General features: G+C 55.8%; 6 protein-coding genes across 6 annotated transcripts in view; 4 read left to right on the top strand and 2 right to left on the bottom strand.

Moving 5' to 3' along the window:
• Window positions 1-1,213: 1,213 nt before the first annotated feature.
• Window positions 1,214-3,855, top strand: VOLCADRAFT_80368 (uncharacterized protein). Its single transcript, XM_002948796.1, has 5 exons — window positions 1,214-1,332; window positions 1,412-1,558; window positions 1,791-1,858; window positions 2,202-2,323; window positions 2,899-3,855. Exons 1-5 carry the CDS (start codon window positions 1,268-1,270, stop codon window positions 3,028-3,030), a joined length of 534 nt encoding a protein of 177 aa, XP_002948842.1. The 5' UTR covers window positions 1,214-1,267; the 3' UTR covers window positions 3,031-3,855.
• Window positions 3,856-5,638: 1,783 nt separating this feature from the next.
• On the bottom strand, window positions 5,639-8,847 carry VOLCADRAFT_89129 (uncharacterized protein; the record flags this gene model as incomplete). Its single annotated transcript, XM_002948672.1, has 7 exons — window positions 5,639-5,883; window positions 6,163-6,391; window positions 6,968-7,194; window positions 7,232-7,268; window positions 7,562-7,853; window positions 8,287-8,409; window positions 8,537-8,847. The coding sequence occupies 7 exons, from the start codon at window positions 8,845-8,847 to the stop codon at window positions 5,639-5,641; spliced, it is 1,464 nt and encodes a 487-aa protein (XP_002948718.1).
• Window positions 8,848-9,315: 468 nt separating this feature from the next.
• VOLCADRAFT_89128 (uncharacterized protein) lies at window positions 9,316-11,975 on the top strand (the record flags this gene model as incomplete). The annotated part of the gene is made up of 6 exons (XM_002948795.1): window positions 9,316-9,400; window positions 9,638-9,705; window positions 10,155-10,236; window positions 10,691-10,734; window positions 11,400-11,621; window positions 11,808-11,975. 6 exons carry the CDS (start codon window positions 9,316-9,318, stop codon window positions 11,973-11,975), a joined length of 669 nt encoding a protein of 222 aa, XP_002948841.1.
• A 1,438-nt stretch (window positions 11,976-13,413) lies between these two features.
• VOLCADRAFT_80367 (uncharacterized protein) lies at window positions 13,414-14,550 on the top strand. Its single transcript, XM_002948794.1, has 3 exons — window positions 13,414-13,543; window positions 13,716-13,921; window positions 14,119-14,550. The coding sequence occupies exons 1-3, from the start codon at window positions 13,507-13,509 to the stop codon at window positions 14,200-14,202; spliced, it is 327 nt and encodes a 108-aa protein (XP_002948840.1). The 5' UTR covers window positions 13,414-13,506; the 3' UTR covers window positions 14,203-14,550.
• Window positions 14,551-15,382: 832 nt separating this feature from the next.
• VOLCADRAFT_89125 (uncharacterized protein) lies at window positions 15,383-18,278 on the top strand (the record flags this gene model as incomplete). The annotated part of the gene is made up of 5 exons (XM_002948793.1): window positions 15,383-15,407; window positions 16,387-16,848; window positions 17,255-17,330; window positions 17,603-17,801; window positions 18,009-18,278. 5 exons carry the CDS (start codon window positions 15,383-15,385, stop codon window positions 18,276-18,278), a joined length of 1,032 nt encoding a protein of 343 aa, XP_002948839.1.
• Window positions 18,279-22,015: 3,737 nt separating this feature from the next.
• Window positions 22,016-23,880, bottom strand: part of VOLCADRAFT_89124 (uncharacterized protein) — a gene marked incomplete at both ends in the record, with an annotated part of 7,152 nt that continues 5,287 nt past the window's right edge. Inside the window, 4 exons of the mRNA XM_002948671.1 lie at window positions 22,016-22,188; window positions 22,514-22,610; window positions 22,846-22,963; window positions 23,375-23,576. Coding sequence (XP_002948717.1) covers window positions 22,016-22,188; window positions 22,514-22,610; window positions 22,846-22,963; window positions 23,375-23,576 — 590 coding nt within the window. The remainder of the gene's footprint in view (window positions 22,189-22,513; window positions 22,611-22,845; window positions 22,964-23,374; window positions 23,577-23,880) is intronic.

The following is a 23,880-nucleotide window of genomic DNA, read 5'->3' as shown; positions in this document are numbered from 1 at the left end:
TATGCAGCGGGGAGCGTTGGTATGACCGTCCGAAAAGTCAAAATAACACTTTTGACCCACGTGACAAAGTAGATTCACGCAGCATGTCACCCCCGTTGAAAACACACCTATTTCCAACCTGGATGGAAAGCCCCAGACATTAAAGATTGTTTCATGCGCCCGGGGTTTGGAGTCATTATGGCGACGGCACAGGGTCTGATGCTGCGGGAGCATGGAAGATGCCACCAGATGCCCGGCGGCTGCAGCAAGCCGACATTGATGGCCATGGGGGGGATAAGACGAAACATGAGCGAGTGAAGCTGCTGCCAGAAGGAAAGAATGCTGCGGCAGATGTACAGGAAGCAGAACTGACCAGCCAAGAGGGGAACGGGGCTGGCGGCGTGCGTGCTGCTCACGCCCAGCAGCACCGCCCGCACCGGCCCCATCAACGCGGAAGCCCACCAGGCCCAGCGACTCCAGCAGCTAGTTCAAGCCGTGTTGATGGTCCGGGGGGTGATGGAGTGGGCGGCGTGCGCGCTGCCCGCGCCTGGCTACCCTCCCACGCCGCCCCCATCGTTGTGCACATCCAAGCCCACCAGGCCCGGATGTCGAAATATGTAATCCCCTTTACGTATGTTACTGCCCTTTCTGGTTCTGAGGACTGTTCTCCGAAAGTAAGCAGTGACTTTGTCTAGACCCTCTAGTGCTAAGTAATCTCTCAGGTCTTGTTCTCTAGGTGTAAGGATATATGACGGACAGCCTAAATGACAGAGATCACTCTGGTCAAGCCCACCGAGATACCGAGGGTCGTTTTTCCACTCCATGTTGACTGCAATACATGTTCAAGCATAAACGTGAATAAACCTAAGCACAATGAACTAAATGGAAAGAAAACGGCAAAGATCACAGTGATTTGAGTATCAGGCCTGAGACCGTCCCAGACCCCGATGCTCGTTCCTATCGGGGTCTCAGGGCGCCGTACATCAGGGTCCAAGGGTCTTCACCCCTTTACGTATGTGAATCTGGTGCAGAAGGGCGTTCGATGCCATGACCTACTACCAATGACTACAAATAAAGCACTGAAGCAGAAGGCTAACACTCGGGTTGCAACTGGCGGTCGGTTAGGATACTAAGAGTTTAGACTTCGCAGCTGGATTCCGCAACGGCCATTTCACGTCGCGACTCGCGAGATAGGCGCATCCAAAGTTAATCCGGTAGACGTTTGTGAGGGGTGCGGGCTTCAGGAACTAGTTTTAAAGACGGGTCTCCGGTAACTGAGTTCTTGAGCATGCCCCCGGCAAATAGGTCGGTGTTTGTCACCGTAGGCACGACAAAGTTTGAAGCTCTTGTAGAGTAAGTAGTTTCAGATCAAAGCTCTGAAAATTACTTGAGGAATCAGCCTGACTCTATCGAGCACATCTCTTCCGCGCAGGCGTGTAGACTCACTCGAATTGTTGCGAGCTCTTCGCGACAAAGGTTACACAAAAATAATTATCCAGAAGGGTAACGGAATTTATTGTCCGAACGTCATCGTCCCGAAGGGCCAAACCAAGGCTACTACGGAAGGCGTGGAAGTCGAGTAAGTCTCTTGGCAAAAGAAGTGCGTGCTCTTCCTTTATAGTTATGCCTGTGGTCCAACCGGCCCACTATTGCCGTAAAGGCGAGTTTGCTGCCTGGCCCAGATGAAGGCTCTTAGCCTTCACCCCTATCCGCACCTCCTCCCCCCGCCTCAGCCAAACATGACCGACCCAAGTCCCTTTCGACCGACCCAAGTCCCTTTCCTCCAACGCTTTCCTCTCGGCCGCTGACAGGTACTTCGACTACTCTCCCTCCCTCGCCAGCTACATCGCGTCAGCAGCGCTGGTAATTAGCCATGCAGGTATGGGCCAGGTCGTTGCGCCGTATCTCAAAAAACCTTACCTGCTCCCCACCAAATTTTCCCCACCTTTTGCACGCCCATATTTCTCCCCACGGATCCTTCTTTTGCTTACCACACAGTAACCCCTAGCCACCATATCTCACCACAACATCGTGTGTTCCTTCCCAACTCCAACCAACTCCAACCAACGTCCGCCCCCTATCTGTACAATAACTGTCACACAACCCTTTTGCACCTCCACCCTCCTCCGCTCCCTTCCTCGCCCATTTACCGGTCTGCTTCTCTCCCTCCCTCCCTCCCGCCCTCCCGCCCTCCCCCCCTCCCGCCCTCCGCGGTCCTTCAGGCTCCGGCTCCATCTTCGAGACCCTGACAGCGAGGGTGCCCCTCATTGTGGTTCCCAACCCGCTGCTGATGGACAACCACCAAGTGGAGCTCGGGGAGCAGCTGGCAGATATGGGGCATCTAGTGAGATACATGCATACATACATACATACATACATACATACATACATACATACATACATACATACATACATACATACATACATACATACATACATACATACATACATACGGGCATGGCGGCCAGGGAGAGAGCTACAGGGGTGGCAGGAGGGTGGGAAGAAGGGAGGGGGGAGAGGGGGGGATTGAAAGGGGTTTGGAAGGTCGGAGCTAAAGCTAATGCCAATGCAGAGGGCCCCAAGGAGGGCGGCTAAGGAAGGACAGCCAAGGGGGGGGGTAACCTGGTCCTGATCTGATTGTGGGGGGGTCGAGGAGGGCCCCGAGGGAGAGTTTGGGACGTGTTGGGAGGCACATGCGAGTGTCTCCCCTCCCAGTAACCCGGCGGACATCCAGCCCCCATCGTATCAGACTTACGACGAGGACCCATGTATGTCATGAGAGAGAGGAAGGGGGGAGGAAAACCGCGTCTTCAGCGAGTGGGACAAGGATTTGCAATGAGGAGAATTTCCCCCCGACAGTCTGCGCATCTCCAACCTCCAATCCTGAGTCCTCCACCCCTTCCTTTTCCCCCTCGCCAGGTGAGTGCGGCGCCGTGCGACCTGCTGGCCGCCGTACGGAGCTTTGACGCCAGTCGCCTGGTGCCGTACACCAAGGGCAGCACGGAGGACATGGTTCGCGCCATAGACCGACAATTAGGGTTCGCGCCGTGAGGGACGGCGACGGCGACGGGAGGGGAAGCGGGGCCTTCCAATGACAGATGTATGTATGGATCGGCAGGGGTGCGGATGGAGCCGTTAGAGACCTTGGAGCCAGGACCTGGCAACCAACGTACAAAGTGATGTGGAGGAGAAGCCTACTAATAACACTCCTAACCCGAAACGGCCTGGAGGTTCACTTTTCGACTCAGTGGCTCTTCGGTTCTTACTGGACGACTTCCCGAGCAATGGATAGCAGCAGTCTCGGTTGTGTTTCGGAGCCCCTTGAGTCCCAAAGTGGATCCATGTTGACTTTGGCTTTACCATGCGGGGTACGACTGGATCGAGGACTGCACAGGAGGAGAGAGGGGAGAGAGAGAGAGAGAGAGAGAGAGAGACAGAGGGATGCGGCCGGTTGAGACTGCAGTTCGTATGGGTAGTCACGCAGCTCGCAATGCAGGTGTCAAGGACTATCCGTATGTGCTCTCCGTCTGCCTCTACGACTCCGTTGGTTGAACGCGCTGCAGGGCGCGGAGGAGGGAGGGAAAGACGAACCACGAACGAGTGAGGAGGAAGGGGCGGTAAACCCTAGGTTAACTGAGTATGATTGCGTAGGAATGTTTCCGCCTCCTAAGTTGCTGGAGGGACACCTATGAAGGTCAACTGTCAGTCTTGCCCCGCTTTGGGGGGGACATAGCATCGTCGAGTGATGGCAGCTTCCAGGTTTAGACGCACATCCACCCATCCTTTCCATCCATTGCACAGCCCATGATGCAGAGCGGAGCTCCCTAAAACAACGTTGTGTGGACCCTGACGCACATACATCTGATTTCCCTACCCAAACGCCCACACAGACCACACGGAAACACTGTGTCCTGCCCACACCGGCATGAACATTGCCAGCACGATGACAGCTTTTCATCTCGCGGGGTTGGACGTTGCTTTCCGCTTGCGCTTCGGCCGCACGCACGCGCAGCCAAAAAACATTTTTGCTTCACATCAAGCTTGAGGAGGTCCCACACAAATCAAACGCGTCCAAGCACCACGCAAACAGCCGCAGCTGTCCAAGCTTTGCAGCTGACTCTGTTATGTAGCATACACGTTTATGTACAGCGCTTGAGCACTTGAAGCTCATCCATGCTCTAACTTCTGCCCGCCCCGTGCACCCCCTTTGATATGCTCCATCTTTCGCAAAATGCCCGCACATATATACACACATACATGCACACATACATCCGAACGGGCATTCCCGCACCAAGCCATGCATTCATCTCGCAATACCCGAGATGGGCTCCACAGCCCCTCTGGTTCCTCAGGAACTGGATAACCACTTCATCACTGTCCACGTCCGCAGTGCTTTGGGCCCCTCTTACATTCACTCACCTTCCCCCCCCACCTGGCCGGGTGCCCCGTCGTAACATGTTTCGGCGCGCTCGCTTTAGGAACCATCCATGCAAACCAAATGTTTTTAACCTCTCCCAACCCCTCCGAAGAACCGGGAGGTCAAGGGTCCGATAGGTCTAGGCGATCCGAGGGGTCGGACCTGCCGTCTGGTGTTCTCCGTCCTGGTGTTGAAAAACCCCTCATCCGGCTCCTCTTCACCCTTTCCCATGCCTTTCCTCCCCCCCTTCCCCTTCCTTGGCATCGCCTTCACTCGCTCGTGGTTCGTCTTTCCCCCCTCCCCGCCCCTCTACACACACACTCCCTGGCGGGTCCACAAAACGCACGAAGCACAGAGACTACTAGAGGCGTACATACATATCGGCATTCCCGCACATATACATCAGCATATCCGCCTCCTCCTGCCCCGCTTTTTTCACAAAGTCGCCATTACATTCAGCTACTCGTGTTCTGTGCTGGCAGCCGCACCAGCCCTGAGTAAGTACTCCTCACATCATGCAAGAGCTCAACGACTCTGCACCTGCGCTGCCTTTCGCACTCATGAGTAGCGCCCCCTCGCATCTCGCACCTCTACCTTGTACGGTTCGGCTCAGCTCGGCCCTCGTCCTCCACCACCTGCAGCCTACTTCGTAGCACTTCCAGCTCTCTAAGCTCCCGCAACCGCTAGGTGCCGCAGTCGCCGTGGTGGACACGCGTGGAAACAAGACGCGCTTCCCCCCCTCCCTGGCCACTCGGGCCCAGCAGCGACGTCGACGACGATGATGACGGCGACAGCGGCACCTCACCTCCCCATCGAGATCTCACCCACCGACTCGCCCATCACGCGCCCATCCACGTGCCAGCACCGTCTCTTCTTCCCCCCTCCCGCTCGGCCGCCACCCCCCTTCCCCCCCGCCAGGTCAAGATGGGTACTCCATCCCGGCATCCAGGCAGAAGCCCTAGCAGGCGTCGCCATTGCTATCGGCCTCCGCCCCCCCGAGGCGCCTTCGCTCACTTAGAGTCGCCGTGTCCTCCTGCAACCCGACACCCGACTCCACACCTCTCTCCCTCCGCGTACAGGTCTGCCAGATGAGGATGTTGTCATCATCATCATCATCATCACCATCATCATCATGTCGCCCACCCACACTTACCACCTCGCATCCGCGAGAGCTCTGTCGTGTCCCCCCGGACCTCGAATGCCGCCGCCACCGCAGCAGCAGGAGCAGCAGCAGCAGCAACGTCACCCAGATGACGTGGGCGGCCCCATAGGCAGCTCGCTGAACTGCATTGCGGGGGCCTCTGACGCCAGTCGTACAGCGATCAGCATGTGCTCCTCCGCCTGGGCCCTATGCTCCAGCGCCGCGGCCACGCGGCCAAGCTCGTGCCAGCCGGCGGCGTTGCGAGGGTCGTAGCGCAGCGCCTCCGCTAGGAGGTCCCGAGCCGCCGCCAGGTCGGGACGGCTGCCGTTGCGCACGTGCAGCGCACCTGTACAAGTGTATTACGTGTGTGACGCGTGTGGGTGTATCCGCAACAAAACAATTTACATAGCCGACTGTACAAAGATGAACATAAATTGAAGTGGTGGAACAGACATCACAGGAACGAGGGTTACGAAAAGTCACTCCTGGCGGGCAGGAAATGGGATGAAGAACGGAATCAGACCGGATCCGGATCTGGATCCCCATCGAGACGCAACCGTCATGGCCTCAAGTGCCTCTGCCACTCGCACTGTCCTGGCACCTAAACGGCCACAGACCCACCCACCTTTTCGCAGCAACGTGGGCGCATGCGTCGGATCCAAAGCCAGCGCGTCATCGTACGCCGCTGCAGCCTCGTCGTACTGCCCTAGCGCTTCGTGTACGGCACCCAGCGAGTGGCGTGTGTCGGCAGCCCAGGGCCGCAGCGCCAGTGCCTGGTCAATCGACGCGAGGGCCTCCGCCGCCTCCTGGCCCCCGCCCGCGTGTGCCATGGCTACAGCGAGCTCACCCCATACCTGCCTCCGCGTGGGAGCGGAACCAGGTAACGCAAGAAGGGGACCCGGGAAAAAACAGGGAGGAAAAGTATAACGCGCCAGGGGTAAGGATGAAAAAGACAGCAAGTGCGTGCCCTGCTGAGCAGAGCATAATTTTTGACCCACATGAACGGGAGTTTCTTACTTTTACTACAAGACAAGAAAACAACGTCAGGCAGGAGCTGCGGGAAGCCGCAAGGTCGCGCGTTGACAGATACCTGGCGGCAAAATTGTTGCGCAACAGCACGCGCACACACACGCACACACACACACATGCATGCGCGCAAACACACCAACGACCTTCCCTCCACCTTTTCTAATCCAACAACCCCCCGTACTATGTAACCCCCATCCACGTCCACATATACCCAGCTCCTCCCCCACACGAACCACTCGCGTGTCCCGCACCGAAACCAAAACCCTTGAGGGGGAGTGTTGCATGCTTCTTTGGTTTACGCAGACATCTCCCTTGCGCCGGGATGCACACGGATTTATCGTTGCACCGTATTCCCGCAACGTAACGAGCTGTGCCCAAGGAGAGGAGAGGAGAGGTGCTACCTTGGCCAGTTCTTCCTCCGCCGTGGCCTTGGTGACCCCCGCCGGCAGCGCGCCCCGCTCCAACCAGCCCGCCAGGAGCTTCTTGGCCGTCACAAGCGCAGCTAGCGACGGCCCGGTGTCCTCCAGCGCCGCCAGCAGACGGGAACGCAGGCGCCACACCAACACGTCGCTCCAAAAGGGGGGTTGTGTTGCTCCCAGTGGTGGTGATGATGGTGATGATGGTGTTGCTGGCGAGGATGGTGTTGTAGGCGATGAGGTGCGCACCTGGGCCAGGCATGCAAGCGCCGCCTTGTGCGCCTGGCTGCGGGTTGGAAGGGTTGGAGAGAAAGAGCGAAAGAGAGAGGCCAGGTAAGTTGGGACAGACAGAGAGAGAGAGGCGCACCCGGCGAGGCAAATTGCTGATGTTCATGTCTTAATGTGTGTCATTGTGCCACAGCAGAGAGCAGGAGGGCGGCGACAATTCTGACGACCGACAGACGCCGACGAGCACCTTCAAATCCAGTTCCTGGATCAAACAGGCAACACACGCAACAACCCAATGGGACGGCACAGCCGTCACATACCCGCCTGCGGCCTGCGGCCCAACCGACGCACCCACCCCGCGGACAGGATGTTGGACAGCAGCACCAGGCTGAGGGAGGTTAGCTGCGACTCCCCAGCCGTCTGAGCCGCTTGCCAAGCCGTCACAGCCGAGTCCTTGGCCGCTCTCAATTGGGAGCCGCCGTGCTCCGCCTGCAGCAGCGCGATCGTGTACAGCCCCTGCACCACGTCAGCACTGCTGCTGCTGCTACTGCTGACGGCTGCAGGGGGTGGATTGCTACTGCCGGCCTCTCTGGAGGCGGAGGACAGGGCTTCTAGAGATGATAAGACCCGGATAGCTTCGTCCCTTAGTCGGAGAGGGGAAGTGGGGGGGGGGCCCCGGGGGGAATGGGTAGCGGCACAAATGGGAGCAGGTTTGGGATGGGGTTAGGGGGTTAAAAACTGTGGGCTAGAAAAGCAAAGTGGAAGGGTGTAGGGGGCTCAAAGGGGGGGAATTATATGCAAAATTTAAAGGAAAATAACTGAAAGGCTGAGGGCAGGCGGGTCAAGGGAGGGCGAGGAGCGCGGAATAACGCTGTGTCGGTCGCTTTTGCTAAGCCTGGCATGTTACACCACACCCTGTGACAACCCTCGCCATGCCATGAGGTGCTTGAAGGGAATATTCGGGTTTCCCTGTGGACATATGTCGCTGCCGTACAGGTCAACAGCAGCAGCGGAAGCTCCGTGGTGGCGCTAAAGATCGGCATTGTAAATACGGTTTCACACTGTGCCCCTCTCACCTGTCCTGCTGACGCTCCACTTGTTGCCGTGTCCGAAGCCGGGCGCGGTTACCCAGCGACATGGCCAGCTGCACTGAAGCGCGTAGGACGTCTTCAGCGCCGGATGCAATGCTGACGGCTTTCCTAAGATAAATGGGGGATTGAATGGGGATTCTTCATGTCTCGGTTTTTATGGGACATGACAGATGATGAAACACCGCAGATGTCGCCTTCCCCCTCCTTCCTGCCCCTCCGTCGATGTACTACCCACCTCGCTAACACGACGCTTTCATCCAGTGCATCCTCTGACCCCAAACGTTGGCATGCTTTCGACAAGAGAAGAGTGGCAGCTAGGTTGTCATGGTTGCTTTCCCGGAAGGCCTCGAGAATCCCTTTGCAGTGCTCTGGTTCATCCTTGCTCAAAGCAATCTTTGCAGCCGTAATCCAAGTTTCAGCCGTGTCCGGAGCAGCTTTAGTTTCTGCCAATATACGGAAAATTTCTGGCAGCTTGCCATCCTTGCTACGAAAAGCTTCAGACAGTTGTTGCTGCGAGGATGTCAGGCTCATGGTGATGTTTATCATGTTAGATAATTAAATTCCTCTCCAAGTTGTAGCAATCGCTAACAAATCAGAACCAAAACGGCAACAGGTGAGACGGTAGACACAGCAAGTCCAGTACATAACTCATCAGGCCAGGCGCATTAGATGACGTTGTGCGTCTCTCCGAGTCTGGTATTTCCCATAAGTCAAGGCGACAGGTCAACCTGCCAGTTGGTACGGCAATTAAAGCAGTGAAAGCCAAACCAGCGCGTTTGCCGCTTGCGCCGCATCTGATGTTGATTTGGCCATATGTCCTTTGCACTCCATAACAGCGTCAGCCATTCCGGCTGCGTTGGGCAAAGATGTGATACCCGCACGGCCACCGCCGTTCCCCATGCCGCAACTCCCAAGAAAGCCGACTACGCGAGAGCAGTAAAAATTGGATCTAGGACTTGGGTAAAATGCCCAGGACAGACGAAATACCTTGCACGTGCTAACGTCGTGTATGCGATGGAGGACCAGACAGGGCGACAACCCAGCCTAAACGAAAGCGGCACTTCTCAAACCTTCATCCTTGGACTGACCGGCTCGATTGGTGCGTACCGCCTACCGCTTATGTCCTTCCTTCATCCAAATCTCTGCACCCACTGGCCATCTGGTACTCGCACATCCATGGGCATGCGAAGCTACCCATGGCCGCCGTCCCCCAAAACACCACCACCAAACCTACCCGCTTCCCTTTAACAAAACGTCCGCATTACACATACCTTCCCCGGATCTAGGCAATTGATTCCTTCCTAGCAGAATTCCTACTAATCCGACTCCTCAACAGGTATGGGCAAGAGCACTGTGTCGGCCATGTTCCGACAGGAAGGTGTGCCGGTGTGGGACGCGGACGCGGTGCGTAACGTGGTGGTGTGCTACAGCGAGGGGACCCGGTTCCTGTGTGCCCACACATTTTATAGTATACTACAAACCGGCCATAATGACAATGCCATCAGCAGCTCCTTTCTGAAAGCTGCACACGGAGCTCTATCAGTCCTATGAGAAGACCACCTCACCACCTTCCTGCACACACACACACGGCTGCCTGTCGTCTGTCTGTCTGTCCGTCTGTCTGCTTGTTTGACTGCCTATCTTCTGTCTGTTTGTATGTTTGTATGCCTATGTACGTGTGTATAACTCATCCCATGTGCACCTCGTTCCATCTTACCCCTGCCTAGGGGTGCACTGCTGGCCATTGGACCAGATCAAACATGCATGTGTGTCTGTATGTGTGTATATGTGTGTATGTGTGTATGATCACCTCCCACCCCCTGTCATCTCCCGTGGACCCGACCGTGTAACAGACCGTCCATGAGCTATACGGCCGGGGCGGCGCTGCCGTACCACTTGTGGCCGATGCGTTCCCTGGGGTAGTGGTCGATGGCGGTGCGCATCACAAACGGGCTGGGGATGTATTTCCATAGGGGAGGGCATGCGTGTGTGTTTTGCAGGGGGGAGAGGGGGGTTTGTGTGTGTTTTGTGTGTCAGTGTTCTGTGTTTGGGTTTCGAATTCGGATTCCCCTGAGGGCCTGCCAAGCCTCGGCTTTGTCATGTCCGCGGGACATCGTATTGCCGTACCGTCTGGTGCTACCGTGGTACGGTACGGTGCTACTGTGGTACTGCTACTGTGTACGGACAGACCGCCTTTCGTCCGATACAGGCTTACCGGCCGTCTCACACTCGGTGGCCACACTAGTACACAGTCGTACGGACCCATTCCTCGTCCCCATTCGTACCTGCTCATCCCCCGCTTTCCCGGGTGTTTCAACGTCGTGTTATGTTAAACCTAGAGTTTGGTCACCCCCGGAGGGCCCCCCGTGTGCTGTGCTGTGCTGTGCAGTCATCGACCGAGCGGCCCTCAGCGCCCAGGTTGTCGGAAACGAGGTGGGTTGGGTGTGGTGAGATGTGGTGGGTTGGGTGTGGTGAGATGTGGTGAGATGTGGTGAGGTGATAGAGATGCGTGAGGTCCCCTCCCTGTGGCGGGGACGTTGGGAGGGGGCGGGCTGGGCAGGACTGCGGTAGGAGGGAAGGGGGCTGTTAGGGGTGGTACTGCTACTGCCACTACTGCTGCTAATGATGATGATACCTCCTGCCGCTACTGTTGCTGTCGTTACTTCTCTCCTGCTGGGACTGCTATTACTCCAGGCCGCCATGAAGCAGCTGGAGGCTATCGTACATCCGCTAGTGGCTGAGAGCCGCCGGGAGTTCTTAGAACAGGTGGGCTGCGGGTACCTCTTGGACCTTTCCCTGGGATATGTGTGCCTGCCGGGGAAGGATTGGTCGCCGGGGGAATGAAACACGCCACGCGTATTTAACACGCCTACAGACACACATACATACACGCACTCAGGTGCGACCTCCAACCCGAGCACCCGCTGCGCGGGTCGCCTGCTCTTCTTCATTACCTTCGTTCCGACAATCTGTTGTGGGACTTGCTATTAGGAGATTGTCGTACAGACTCACGTACAGACTGGCGTACTAATTGACGTACTGATTGACGTATATCAACGTATCGGCCGGCTGGTTGTCTGTACGAATCCTGTCGTCAGGTGCGGCGGCAGGGCCTGTTCCTGGCGGTACTGGATATCCCCCTGCTGTTCGAGACAGGCAAGGACCCGGACCCCGAGGGGGGCTCCGGAACCAGCCGTACACGTCCTCACGGTGCGGACGCGGTGGTTGTGGTGAGCGCTCCCCAGGAGGTGCAGCGTGCACGGGTTCTGTCCAGACAGGGTATGAGCGAGGAGAAGCTGGCGGCAATCCTAGGGAGGCAGGTAAGTGTCGGCCTTCGGGGTTGGAGGGGAGAGGGTGTTGTGTTGTTGTCTGTGGTCCTGCGCGGGACGCCGAGGGTTGATGTGGTGTGGTGTGGTGTATCTTCCTCTTCCTCCTCCTGTCCTTAACTCCCTTCACTTCCTTCACTTCCCTCCTCGGTCTTCCCCGGGGGGATTGGTACACCGCAGGTTCCAGATGCCGAGAAGCGGCGCCTTGCAGACTTTGTAATCGACACATCCACCGATCTAGACACCACACGAGCCAGGGTTTCGGAGCTGGTACGGCAGTTGAGTCAACCTCGGGGCCGTCTGGCGGCCGGGGCCGGCGGCGGCGGCGACGGCACCGTTGATTGCTGATGATTCCCGGGTCGTCTGGGGCTTAGCTAGAAGCGGCATGGCTGCATGAGGAATGAGCGGAGGGAAAGGGGGGAGGACGAAGGGGCGGCGGCGGTGCCTAGGGTGGGGGGCATCATGGCAACGTCGTCAGCAGCAGCCACGGCGCCACGGCGAGGCAAGGCAAGGCCCACAGGCATGGCAGGAACCAGGGCATGGTTGGGCCTCTTCGCGACTGGGAGAAGCATCCGTGATGGAAGGGCGTCTTGAGGCTTGTGTATGACCATAGTCGCTGGGCGGCTGCCAGCCCCATCTGCGGCGTGTTTTCTTGGATGACGCCTTCCAACGATATGTTTCTGAAGAAGAATGGTTTTAACATTTCAACAGTCTATTCGTCAATTAAGTCTACTAGTCAATGTTTCCGGCGATCATTCGTAAGCCCGCGTGCAGACATAACGAGCATACACAAAGCCCTATATCATAGGGAGTCTTTCCGGGTTTCGGAGGCTTGTCAAGAATACACATACAGATATGCGCGCGGCGCACGGCAAGGGATGTGCGCCTGCGTGTGCCCTAGCGTCTCCCGGGGTGTGGCGGTTCGGCAATACGGATGGAAGAAGTCCTCCCACGTGCCATTGCGCATGCTGCTGTTTTTCTGAGTGGGGTAGCTAACCGTCACCGATTATAGCTCGTGTGGGCGGTAATGCGCAGCTGCCGATTGACTTCACTAATACTTGCGCCTTGGATTTACCTACTATACCTTATGGCAACATGTTTTTGATTCCAGTGGACAAAGCACCAAGAGAACCAAATACCATGGTCACATTCTATGAATGGTAATCAGCATATTCGTAGCAAGTGGAGAGGTGGGCAAGATTGGGGCGGCAAACTCGTAAAGTGGATCATCACGATAAGTAATGTGTGTGTGTTACATAGTCGTGGGGTGCATTCGCCGTACCTGTAAACTGCCCGACGCGAGCCGAGGGCTCAAGGGCTGCCAGATCGCCTAAAAGCACCGTCCTATCTCGCACTTCAGACAAAGCGTGGTAGTACGGTAGTAACATGAACGGATGGTCGCCTTAAAGGAAACTCAAAAGCTGCATGTACGACGGCCGTAACGCTGGGTTGCAGTGGCATTCCCTCCATAGGACCGCTGCAGCAATGCAATTTACGTCTAGTTTTCACATGGAATCCAGGAAATGTTCTGAACTAGGGAGCCATATGTAAAGGCCGCATACGCACCTAGCCGCACAATGAGATGTAGCTGTACTTGGGACAGACAGACGACGGTAAAGCATAGCTGGTGTAACGCATATAATCACGTGTACAAATGAGCACCGTACAGGAAACATCACCGCATTACCGGTATCACGCAACTCGGAAGTGCGAGTCCGGGCCTTACAGCGTACGGCGAGTAGAACCACTATTGGTAAAAGTCCAATTCCAAGCTCGATTGAAATAGCGTTTATTACCAGTGTGAGAGGAATCGTTGCGGACAGACCAGTTTTCGCAGAGCAACCTATCTGTCAGCTCCGACACTTCTAAACAAGAAAGGATGGGCGTGGACATCGAAGTGATCACGAAAGGCGACGGTGAGGCCTTCACCAGCGTACAACTTTGCTGCTTTCGGACCCGGTTCAGAATATACTGCATATGCCGCAAGGCATTTTGCCGCCCAAACGTTTCTGTCCTGCTGTCTTGCGGTTGCACTTGCTTTGAGCTGTCATTGTTAGTGTCATGGAGCGCGCTAATGGATCGCCGCAGGTGTCACCCGTCCACAACGCGGCCAAAAGGTTATCGTCCACTACACTGGCACCTTGGTCGATGGCAAGAAATTCGATAGCAGCCGTGACCGTGGCGCACCGTTTGACTTTACCCTAGGGAAGGGGGAGGTTATTCCCGGCTGGGATGTTGGTGTCGCCCAGATGACCAAGGGCGAGCGGGTCAAGCTTACAATCAGCCCCGACATGGTGCGTGCTCAGGCTTTTAGTTCCTACTAAGCTTCCGCGGTTGAACGTATTGCGGCTTCTGGGCTTGGCTTACCGACTGGCCACGACCCGCGCATGCTCCGATTTGGCGTTTCACCTGCAATACCTATTGATATTGCAAAAGTAACATCCTTTATATGAGCTAATGTGGGAATTTCGTCGCCCTTGGCATCCCGCAGGCCTACGGGCCCCGTGGCATTCCCGGCGTCATCCCGCCGTCCGCAACCCTCATCTTCGATGTCGAGCTGCTGGACATCAAGTGAATGAGTGCAAATGCGTGTATTTTACGTGTGGGTCATCTGAGCCACTCGTGGCATGCCTTGGCAACCTGACGTCAGTATCGTACATATGCCAATTTTAGTTGCCTTCATGTCCGCGACTTGCTGACTGATGACTGATGTCTACATATCTCTGTGGGCTGACTGCAACAACTTGACATCGGTGCCTTTCCTTTGTAGCTGTTGATTGGCTCGGTGGGGTCTGCAGACCTGTGCAAAAACGATTAGTCGTATGGCGTCAGCCGTTTGCATCTTCCTAACAGGATAGTCTCGACGAGGCATTTTCCCTTATCCTGACCTTTCTCGGACTGTAAGGACTTCCGGACTAGCATGAGAGCTTGGTGTGCCCTTGCAAACGTCTTCACCTGGCAAATATCAAAAATATGACCCAGGACGGCTCCTCAGTACTACATGAAGCCTCAACCGGCGCTTTCCGTCTAAACAGGATTCGCAAACCACTTTTCTGGAACAGGCCAGGAGGAGGAGGAGGAAAGGCCGTCGATCGGTTGGACCCATCACGGCACGCAGACATGCTCGCATTAGATATACTAGATATACTGTGATCTGCTTTAGCGCTGCTAGCTCCCCGGGTCTGCTTCGCACATCCGAAGGGCACACCGGATTCGCATCAGGCCCTCATAAGCCTGTTTCCTGTTAGGCAGGCCGAAAAGCTATATGTCAATACTGGTGTCAAATGGTAACCGGGCTCTTGGGACTACGACCCGAAGGGGCTCACACAAAACATCGCACCAAGTTTAAAGTCATAGCAAGTTGTAGGCCGGACATGTATGACAAGTAGTTGAGGGGGTTGCAGGGCTTCCTTGTTGACTTCAACGGCTAACTGACATAGCCGATTATTAACGGTCGTATTGGATATATAACCCTCTCCCCTGCCATCGACCAAGTTGCTCGAACTGATGGACTCAAATCGCCTGACACCTCCTTTGACAACCCCCACGTGCCGTCGCATGCCATCCCATATCTAATAACAACAATGCACTTGCAGCACTACTATTGTGACAAGGTGGGAGCCGGCGTGAGTGCGGGTTGAAATAGAAGACGCCTACACAGCATACACACAAATCCCTTGGCAGGCCGCACCACAGATGTTCAACACACACACACACACACACACACACACACACACACACACACACACACACACATGGGAGCAGACCTGGGCTGGGACGGTGCGTGAGAGGATGAGGGATTCGGGTTCTGAAGGGAGTTATTCAGCAACATTAACTAAACGATATGCATCATACGCGAGAAGTTGTGAAATGCGTGTGCAATAAATAAGAAGAAACTCACCGTTTGACAGCGATCGAGTTGACTAAGTTCAAAGTTCGTTGTTGGCTGACGGCCGGGGGTATGTTTGTTGGCGGTTCTGGTTCCTTCGCCACGCCATTATTATGGATAGCTGTGGGGGCAGGGTGTGGCGGCTGGCGGTGTTGGAGTGATTTACGAATCTGCTGTATACCCTTGCTGCTAAGGCGCCGATGCATGCAAATCCATGGACGGTGCATTGTGCGCCCTCCATCTCAACAAGAACGGCTGAGCATCTACAGCCTCCTGGTATTGCGCCAACCCAGTTCCCCATGGCCAGTCGAACTGGAGAATAAATAGGACATGTTATGAGATGTGCGTGAGACGGAGAAGAAGGCAAGGAGGGAAGTCTTGCTGGAGCAGTTGGCAGTTGGATGGGCTTCTGGAGTTGCGGAGTGTGGCGGAGCTGAGCCATAAATAGCTATTCCAAGGAAGCCCAAGGAAAGAGCGAGAAACCGCGCTGTCGCACAGCAATCAAAGCAGCATGAGTGATAGAGAACATGAGAGCAGCATGAGCAGAAGCAGCATGCACCGTAGCATGCACACACACTGCAACCCCTGGATCGGTAACCGACCGGTTAGCTATAACCCGACATGTCGCTTCGATAGGGTAACCGACACTTCGAGATAACGTCCCGTACCTTTCCGGGCCCTCGCCTCGCTGGATGATTCGGTGGACCTTTCATGTGCAGCTACAGCACCCCAGGCCGCTCCGCCTTCCGTGACACCCATTCGGGTGCTTCACACGACCAACCTTCTAGCAATGAGGTTGCATCTTCATCAACTCCTGCATTCCACCTCCCGCATTACAAGTTCTCTCCGCTACGCTCCCTGTTCCCGCAGTTGCGGCATTCGCCGGCCTCGCCGGCAGTTCTTTGGGCCTGTTCGTCTTTGCCAGCCAGCGCACAGCCGGATTGCGTTTTTCGCTCTTTCTATTGGACCAAAACTACGGGCCGCCGACCCATCGTTATGGTCCGCGTGCATTTCATCACGGACTTTTCCAGTCCCTCGCATCGCTGTCGATTCGGTGGAGCGTTCATGTGGCCTTACAGAGCCCGTGGCCGTTCATGTGCCCTTACAGAGCCCGTGGCCGTTCATGTGGCCTTACAGAAGCCATGGCCATTCCGCCTTCCCCGACGCCCTTTCGCTTGTTTCACACAACCGGCTTCGGCCACTTTGGCTGCATCTTCATCAACTCCTGCATCGCACCTCTCGCATTTCAAGTCCTTTCAGCTACGTGCACGTTTCCCAGTCTCGTCCGCAGTTCGTTGGGTCTGTTCGTCTTTGCCAGCCAGCGCACAGCCGGTTGGCGTTATTCGCAATTTCGCATGGATCACCTCCTACCGGCCTCCGACCCGTCGCTATGGTCGGAATTCATTACATCCCGTTCCTTTGCGGTCCCTCGCATCGCTGGACGAATCCGTGACCCTTTCATGTGCCCTTACCGAACCCCTGTGCGGTGCTTGCGTCCCGGCTCCTGGCGTTCTTCGCCATATAGAATTTGTGTGCGGTATGGAAGTGCGTCGGAATTGTACGTACTAGCCGACAAGATGCGTAATACACCCGGCTGGAAGTTGACGTGGCTTTTTCCCGAAACATTTCCGCATGACCACCTGCCATATCCATTGCACTTTATCATTTTACGCAAGCAACCTCTCCAAGCACCCCACTGGCTGCCGCTGCTGCCGTCACCCATCCACGCCATGCGAAGACGTACAGGCCGCGCTCCGTCGCCCTTCCGATTCAGCCCGCAAGGTCCACTCCCCTTCAAGCATCCGGATTGTACGGTGCCGCGACTTGTATAAATGCCTGCCTGTGCCGCCTTCTTTTGCATACATTCTCCTTTTTTCGTTTTTTTGCTCATAGACTGAACTCCACTTTACGGCCGGCAGCCAGCCAGACTTTCCTTCACGGACACCTGCCTTTCTGTTGTAACCTCGAACAAAATGCCTCCCAAAATGGCCCGGCAACAACAGCTACCTGTTCCGACAGCGTCGCCAACCAACTTGGGTGCATACGGCACACCTTCACCGAGCCTGCCGACCGGCTCCTCCACCAGCACAGCCGCCAAGCCGCCCGTCAACATTGCTGACCTGTGGGCGCAATTAGCAGCTGTCATGCAGCTGTGGATTGCGGCTGCCGGCAGCCTGCGCGTGGAGACAGCCATAGCCCTCATCTACGATTACGGCATGGACGCCGGCACCGTCCTGAAAGCGGACCAAGAGTTCGCGCACTCGGTGCTGGCCGCCGCTCAGCAGGTGTGAGTGTTGGGCGCCCTCCTGTCCACCACCACACCATCCAAACGTGCGGCAACCAGCCCCACCGAGCCCGATTCCAGTGTCCCCGCCCACACGTGACTGTACACCATCACGTGCACACCAACCGGAAGGGTGTACGTCGGCCAATCCAAGGATCCTCACCGGCGCTTCCAAGCTCATGCCCACAACCCACCCACCCGCATGAAGGAGGATGCCCGCCGCTACCAACCCTTCCGAGACCACTTCACCCTGACATGCCTCATGTCCACCGCCAATCCTGCACTCGCCGACAAGATGGAGGCCCTCTACATCGCGCAGTACAAGTGCCAGGGGCCGGACGGCTACAATGTACTGCACGGGCCGCCTTCCGCCAGCCAGCACCGCGGTGGTCCAAGACGACGTCGCCCGAGCCACGCTTGCCAGGCCGACACAGCAACTGGGCACTTGACGGATGGTGTCCGACGATTTCCGCGCTAGCCTTCTGGACATTGAGCAGTGGCTGCTGTATTTAGGCACCATCACACTTCACGTTGCATACATGTCCGACAATGACTCGTGTGTGAACTGCGGCTGGTGCCCATACGGACACCAGCGTTTGGGGGGGTCCCTTGCCTTAGCGTTGTTGGGGGGTACGCTGCTCGTTTCTAGGTCGGCTCGTCGCGTGCTCGGGTGCATGCTTGGGAGCGTGCGAGTTCACCCATCATGTTGCCTGTTCTGGCATGTCCGTCCAAGCGCGAGGACTTGTATCTATGCCTTATCCTTCGTTACTATAAGAGAGCTGAGGACGGACGCGACGTGTACTGTATACGCGTTGTTCTTGTTGTTGTATACGCCCGCGATGACAAGACCGCATGTACATTCCGCCGTGCGCCAAACGCCCTGTAACTCGATTCGACTCCACTCACATTACAATATACTGCTGCACAGTTCTCTCCATTCCGGCCCCATTCTGTTTCGCGGACGTACTTCGGCACGTTCCACATCACAATACGCGCTTTGGAAACGCGGGCAGCTGCTTCACCAGGACCCCATTGTTTGTCTCTTGAAGCTGCAGTGCTGCAGTGCTCAAGTTCGGCAGCTGCCGAGCTTCAGCTTAACGGTCTGTGGTAGTTGTCTGTTGCACGTTGGTGTGGCATGTCCGTCGGAGGTTCCGACCGGTACTCGACACCGGTACCGTCATACTGCTAAGGGCGCTACGAGACAAAAGGGTCAGCGGGCTCAATAACTAGAATCTTTCTTAAACTCTGATGCGCATATAAGTGGTAAATTCCACGTATTTTACTGGTACATCGCAAAAATGAAGCGAGTTGCAGCTTCCTCGCAAAGGTTTGAGCATGGGCCGAAAGCTGTGAGACCGTCTCAGCAGAAGTCATTACCTGTCCTGGCGTCCACATCTCGAGCTTCTGGCTGCTTGGCTGCTGCCATGCTGCTTCTCACGACTCCTGCGGACGTTCGCGCTGCAAATCTGTTTGCAACCAACGTAACGGATGAAGGCAAGAAGATTGTACCACGCTGTGACGCGTCTTAGTGCTACATCGGTCGGTGACAAACTAGGGCTCCGGTTCACCCAAGTTCCGCGGAAACGGTGGAACAATCAACACCCAGGGACTGAGTGACCTTGTTGTAATTTCAGCATTTTTGCATTGAATATAAAATGGTGTCTTTGCGTTCCCAATTAGCGTAAAGCGTGCTGAGCGCAAGCTGTTCAAGTTAATATGTTGCATCCTCCAAACAACGCCACAGTCTGCCTTCCTTCCAGAGCCTTTCCCTACCTCCAAATCTGGATATATTTTTCAAATTTTCTATCCAGGGCTTTCTTGCGGCACCTTGGCGCCCTCGGAGGTCCGCGGAAGTTCTTCAGGTTCTCGGTTCATGGGGACGCGGGAAGGAACGCCACAGCATTTGGCTTGCCCAGCTGTTGGACCCATATCTGAACAGGCCATATTGCGAAATGTTATAGAGCCAAGCGCGCAGCCATCAAGTTTGGGAATCGCTGAACTGGCCGGCGGGGATCCAGCAGCGGCGACTGCTGCTTCTGCGGCGACAGAGGCAGCTAATGATGCTGCGACTGCGGCTGCTGCTGCACCCAGCTCGTCAAATCCAACGGCTCACCACTGCGACATCGCACGACTGCGAGGGTCCCCGCCGTACATGGCGCATATTTCGTCAAGATTGTCGTACACGATATGTGGCATGCGATCCAGTACCGGGCCAGCCTTTCCGGGCCGAAGCGCCTGAGGGGCCTTGGGCACCCGAGAGGCTGGGAGGAAGAAAAGACAGCAGCAGATATTGATTCGATCCGGCATTATGCAGTACATCCTGCATCATCCTGCGTCTTTGTAGTATACATACATACATATATACCGGCATGCTTCTGACGATGCCTAATGGACGACGGCGTCTAGTAGCACCTATATTCCATGTTTCGTGAGCCATGTGCTTTTCGGATAATACCAGGGTAACACAGTTTTAATTTTTAAACATATACTTCGCACACCCGTTTAGATTTCTGCAAGGTAGTGTTTGCTGATTACTGCTGTGGTTTATTGAATTTCATGAGGAGAGGTGCAACTCTACAAAAATGCACGCGCACGACATGAACGTAAGCTGTACAGTACGGCATTGTACGAGACAGCAACTAGACTACATGCGTCTTTTGTCGTGCTGAGTAGAAGCTTGATATGGAATACGTGTCCTGTAGCATGTTGTATTGGTGTAGAATTTGAGAGCTGTTCCACGTAAAGTTGGAGCTTGCTTAGCAGCGTGATGAAACAGGTAGAAAGATGCCTGATTTCGTTAGTCGCGAGTGCGCTGTATTATACTTCGGAGTGTTTCCGTTCGTTTACGAGTGAAAGAAGGAGCTGTGTCTGTAGACCTGTCTTGGTCATATTCGCAGTGGGTGTGGCTGGGACCTATGTATATCATGTATGTATGTATGTATGTATGTATGTATATCATGTATGTATATCATGTATGTATATCATGTATGTATGTACGTATGTACGCCTGCCTGCCTTCGCTGTTGATCGCCGCGCACACGTGCGTACGGGAAGACTGCGCCGCTGAGCCGCTGCTGAGCCGTGTTGATTGGCCACTTGCTTCATGGTCCCGAGAGCAAGAAGGTCGCCGCTGGAGGGTCAGTACGACACCGGCACGTGTTGTTGTTCTTGTTCTTGTTGTTCTTGTTCTTGTTGTTGTTGTTCTTGTTGTTCGTGTTGGTATGCAAAGTTCTTCCGTGCAGCCGATGATGAGTTTATCGACAACGCGAGGTGTTGTACACTGAGGTGCCGTACTCCACCGTGCCCGCTTGTAAGTGGATGTAAACGAGAAGGAGCAAGTGTATACGTACACTTAACAGAAACTAACACACACTCATTTCAATCCTCAATCGCCCTCAATCTGGCAACGTTATATTTGTTGCAGTATCAGCAATCCACACCACTGTGCAGATCTTTGTCAAATTGCTCATCTACCGCCCTCGCCACCTCTTTTCCCTGGCACAGGTATTGAAAAATACACACACACACTGCCTCTTCCTCTCTCTCCCTCTCTCTCCCTCCCTCTTCCTCCCTCTCTCTCTCTCACACACACACATACACACGCATAGACACACATACACACATATATACACACATATACACATACACACACATATATATACACATATATACACATATACACACATACACACACATATATACACATATATACACACATATACACACATATACACACATATATACACACATATACACACATACACACACATATATACACATACACACATATACACAGATACACACACACCACAAAACACGCAGACACGCACGTGGCCGCACTTCTCCGCCCCCGGCTGCTAGGCAACCCCTGCCAGGACCTCGGCACCACCACCCGAAATCTATCAATCTCTCAATCTCTCACAGTTTTAATGCATCAGGACTGTTATGCGGCTCTTCTCACCGTCATAACTGTTTTGGCAACAACACCGTGCCACGTACCCTGCAGCTCGCGGCTCGCAGGGGCAACCCAACGCGTGTATCTTCTTTTTTGGCTCAGTGAACTCCCGACGAACATACATACATACGCACACGTCCCGTGCACCCACACTCGAAAGGTCATACGTGTGAGCCCAAGAAGGTGCTGCCCCCCCCCTACACACACACACACAACCCCCCCCTAGTGGTGGATGAGCTCTGTTCAGACGGCACCCAATGCTAGGCCCTGTCACCCAGGGCAGGCAATGAGGGGGCGGGGGAGGCGGCGGCCACGGCGGGGGTCGTCGTGGCAGCAGTGCTCCCGCCCTGCTCGTCCCGCAGTACGGATGTACGGATGAAGCGCAGCAGGGCCTCGTTGACCTGCTCCGGAACCTCGTCGTGGGGGCAGTGGCCTGAGGCGGTGGTGGCAGTGGTGGTGGTGGCGGTGGTGGTGGTGGCAGAGGCGACGACGGGAGGTGCGTGTGCGTGTATGTGAATGTGTATGTCTTACCCTTATGTATAATGTGTATATATTGATCTCTGTTCCTCCTCCCTCCCTCCTCTCCACGCGATGCCAATAGATTATCCTTTGCTTTTAGCATCACCGTTATCATCATCACCACCTTCATGATCACCATCACTATCACCAGCGGCGGCAGCAGCCGCGTGAAATTCCCTCCTTCCCTTCCCTTCCCCCCGCCCTCCCCCTCCTCCCCAGCCCTCCCCCCCTTAGCTCACCCGCCTGCAGCAGCTCCACCTCCACATTGGTACACAGCCGGCCCAGCTGCCGGGCTCGGGAAGGGGCGTCGTTCAGGGGGTCGAGTGCGCCCTGGGACTCCAAAAAGGGAAGGCGTCGGCCGGGGGGTTTGGGGAGGGGGAAGTGTGTGTGTATGTATGTGTGTGTTTCGCTGCGTTTATCCGTATCATAGTGAGCTATTGGGGGCCAGTGCCGTGGGTGCAGGAAGGGAGGGGGCGCGAGGCGGAGCACCCTGCCTAATAACAAGTTGCCTACCCCATTACCTTCCGAAATACATATACACATACACACATATACATATACACACACGCACCTGCAGTACCAATGTGGGTCCCCTCCACGCCTCCGCAATCAGCCAGTTGAGCGCTCGCGGAGGCGGCAGATACCACACGGCCTTGAACACGTCAATGGCGCCACTGTCACCCGCAGCCCTGTGACCGGGGGGGACGGCGGGGGGGGGCTGGGGAAGGCCGTAACGGGAGCCATACACAGGAGGTACGGAGGGAGCAAAGGACCAACTGCTGATTGCCGTACAAAGTCCCATGTTGTCAGGCCCCGGGGAAAATCACTTCAACAGACTTATAACGGACCCATAACGGACTCACGAGCAAAAACGATTGCCCATTCCGAGGACTTCCGAATGGTGGTGTGGTGAGAGTGGAGGAGAGGGGTGACCTGCCCGTCAAGGTCAAGGGGCAGGTTCCCCCCAGACGGCCTTTCCCTTCTCTTTTCCTCCCCCTCCCCTTTCTTAAACCCTCCTCTCCCCCCTCCCCTCCTCTCCCCCCTCCTCCCTCCTCTTCCCCCTCCTCCCTCCTCTTCCCCCCCGGGGCGGCGGCCCCCACCTGAGTATTTCCCTCTCCAGCCACTCATCCGCCTTGGCCGGGTTGGTGGGGTACAGCCACTTCAGGGTGGAGGGCACTGTCCGCTCCAGGTACCAGAACAGGGCGGAGGAGATGGCGGAGACGAGGAGGGCGGGGGGGGCGGGGCGACCCGCAGCCACAGCGGCACGCCAGGAGTCAATGTTGAAGGAGGGGTCGATGGGACCTGAGGGGGTTTGAGGGCGGGGGCCGGGAAGGGGGGGGAGACATATGCAAGGAAAACAAAGGTGAACTGCCGATGAAGGGGGAGGGGAAAGAAAGAGGGGCGCCGGAGAGGGGACTTTTCAGGGAGGTGCGTATGCACGGCATGTACGGCACCCCTGGAGGGTAGGAGTAACGGCGGCGGCGTTACCACGGTGACGGTGGAGGTGAAGGTGGTTGGTGTGAGGGCGTTACTGATACATCACTGGATCAGTGTCAAACCACCCTTTGTTCCCTTGTGGTGCCCTTTGTCTTCACACACCACACTC

The sequence above is a fragment of the Volvox carteri genome, assembly GCF_000143455.1.
Source record: "Volvox carteri f. nagariensis unplaced genomic scaffold VOLCAscaffold_11, whole genome shotgun sequence".
Classification (NCBI taxonomy): domain Eukaryota; kingdom Viridiplantae; phylum Chlorophyta; class Chlorophyceae; order Chlamydomonadales; family Volvocaceae; genus Volvox; species Volvox carteri.
The sequence above is the reverse complement of the archived record's forward strand: the minus strand, read 5'-3'. Positions and strand labels throughout refer to the sequence as shown.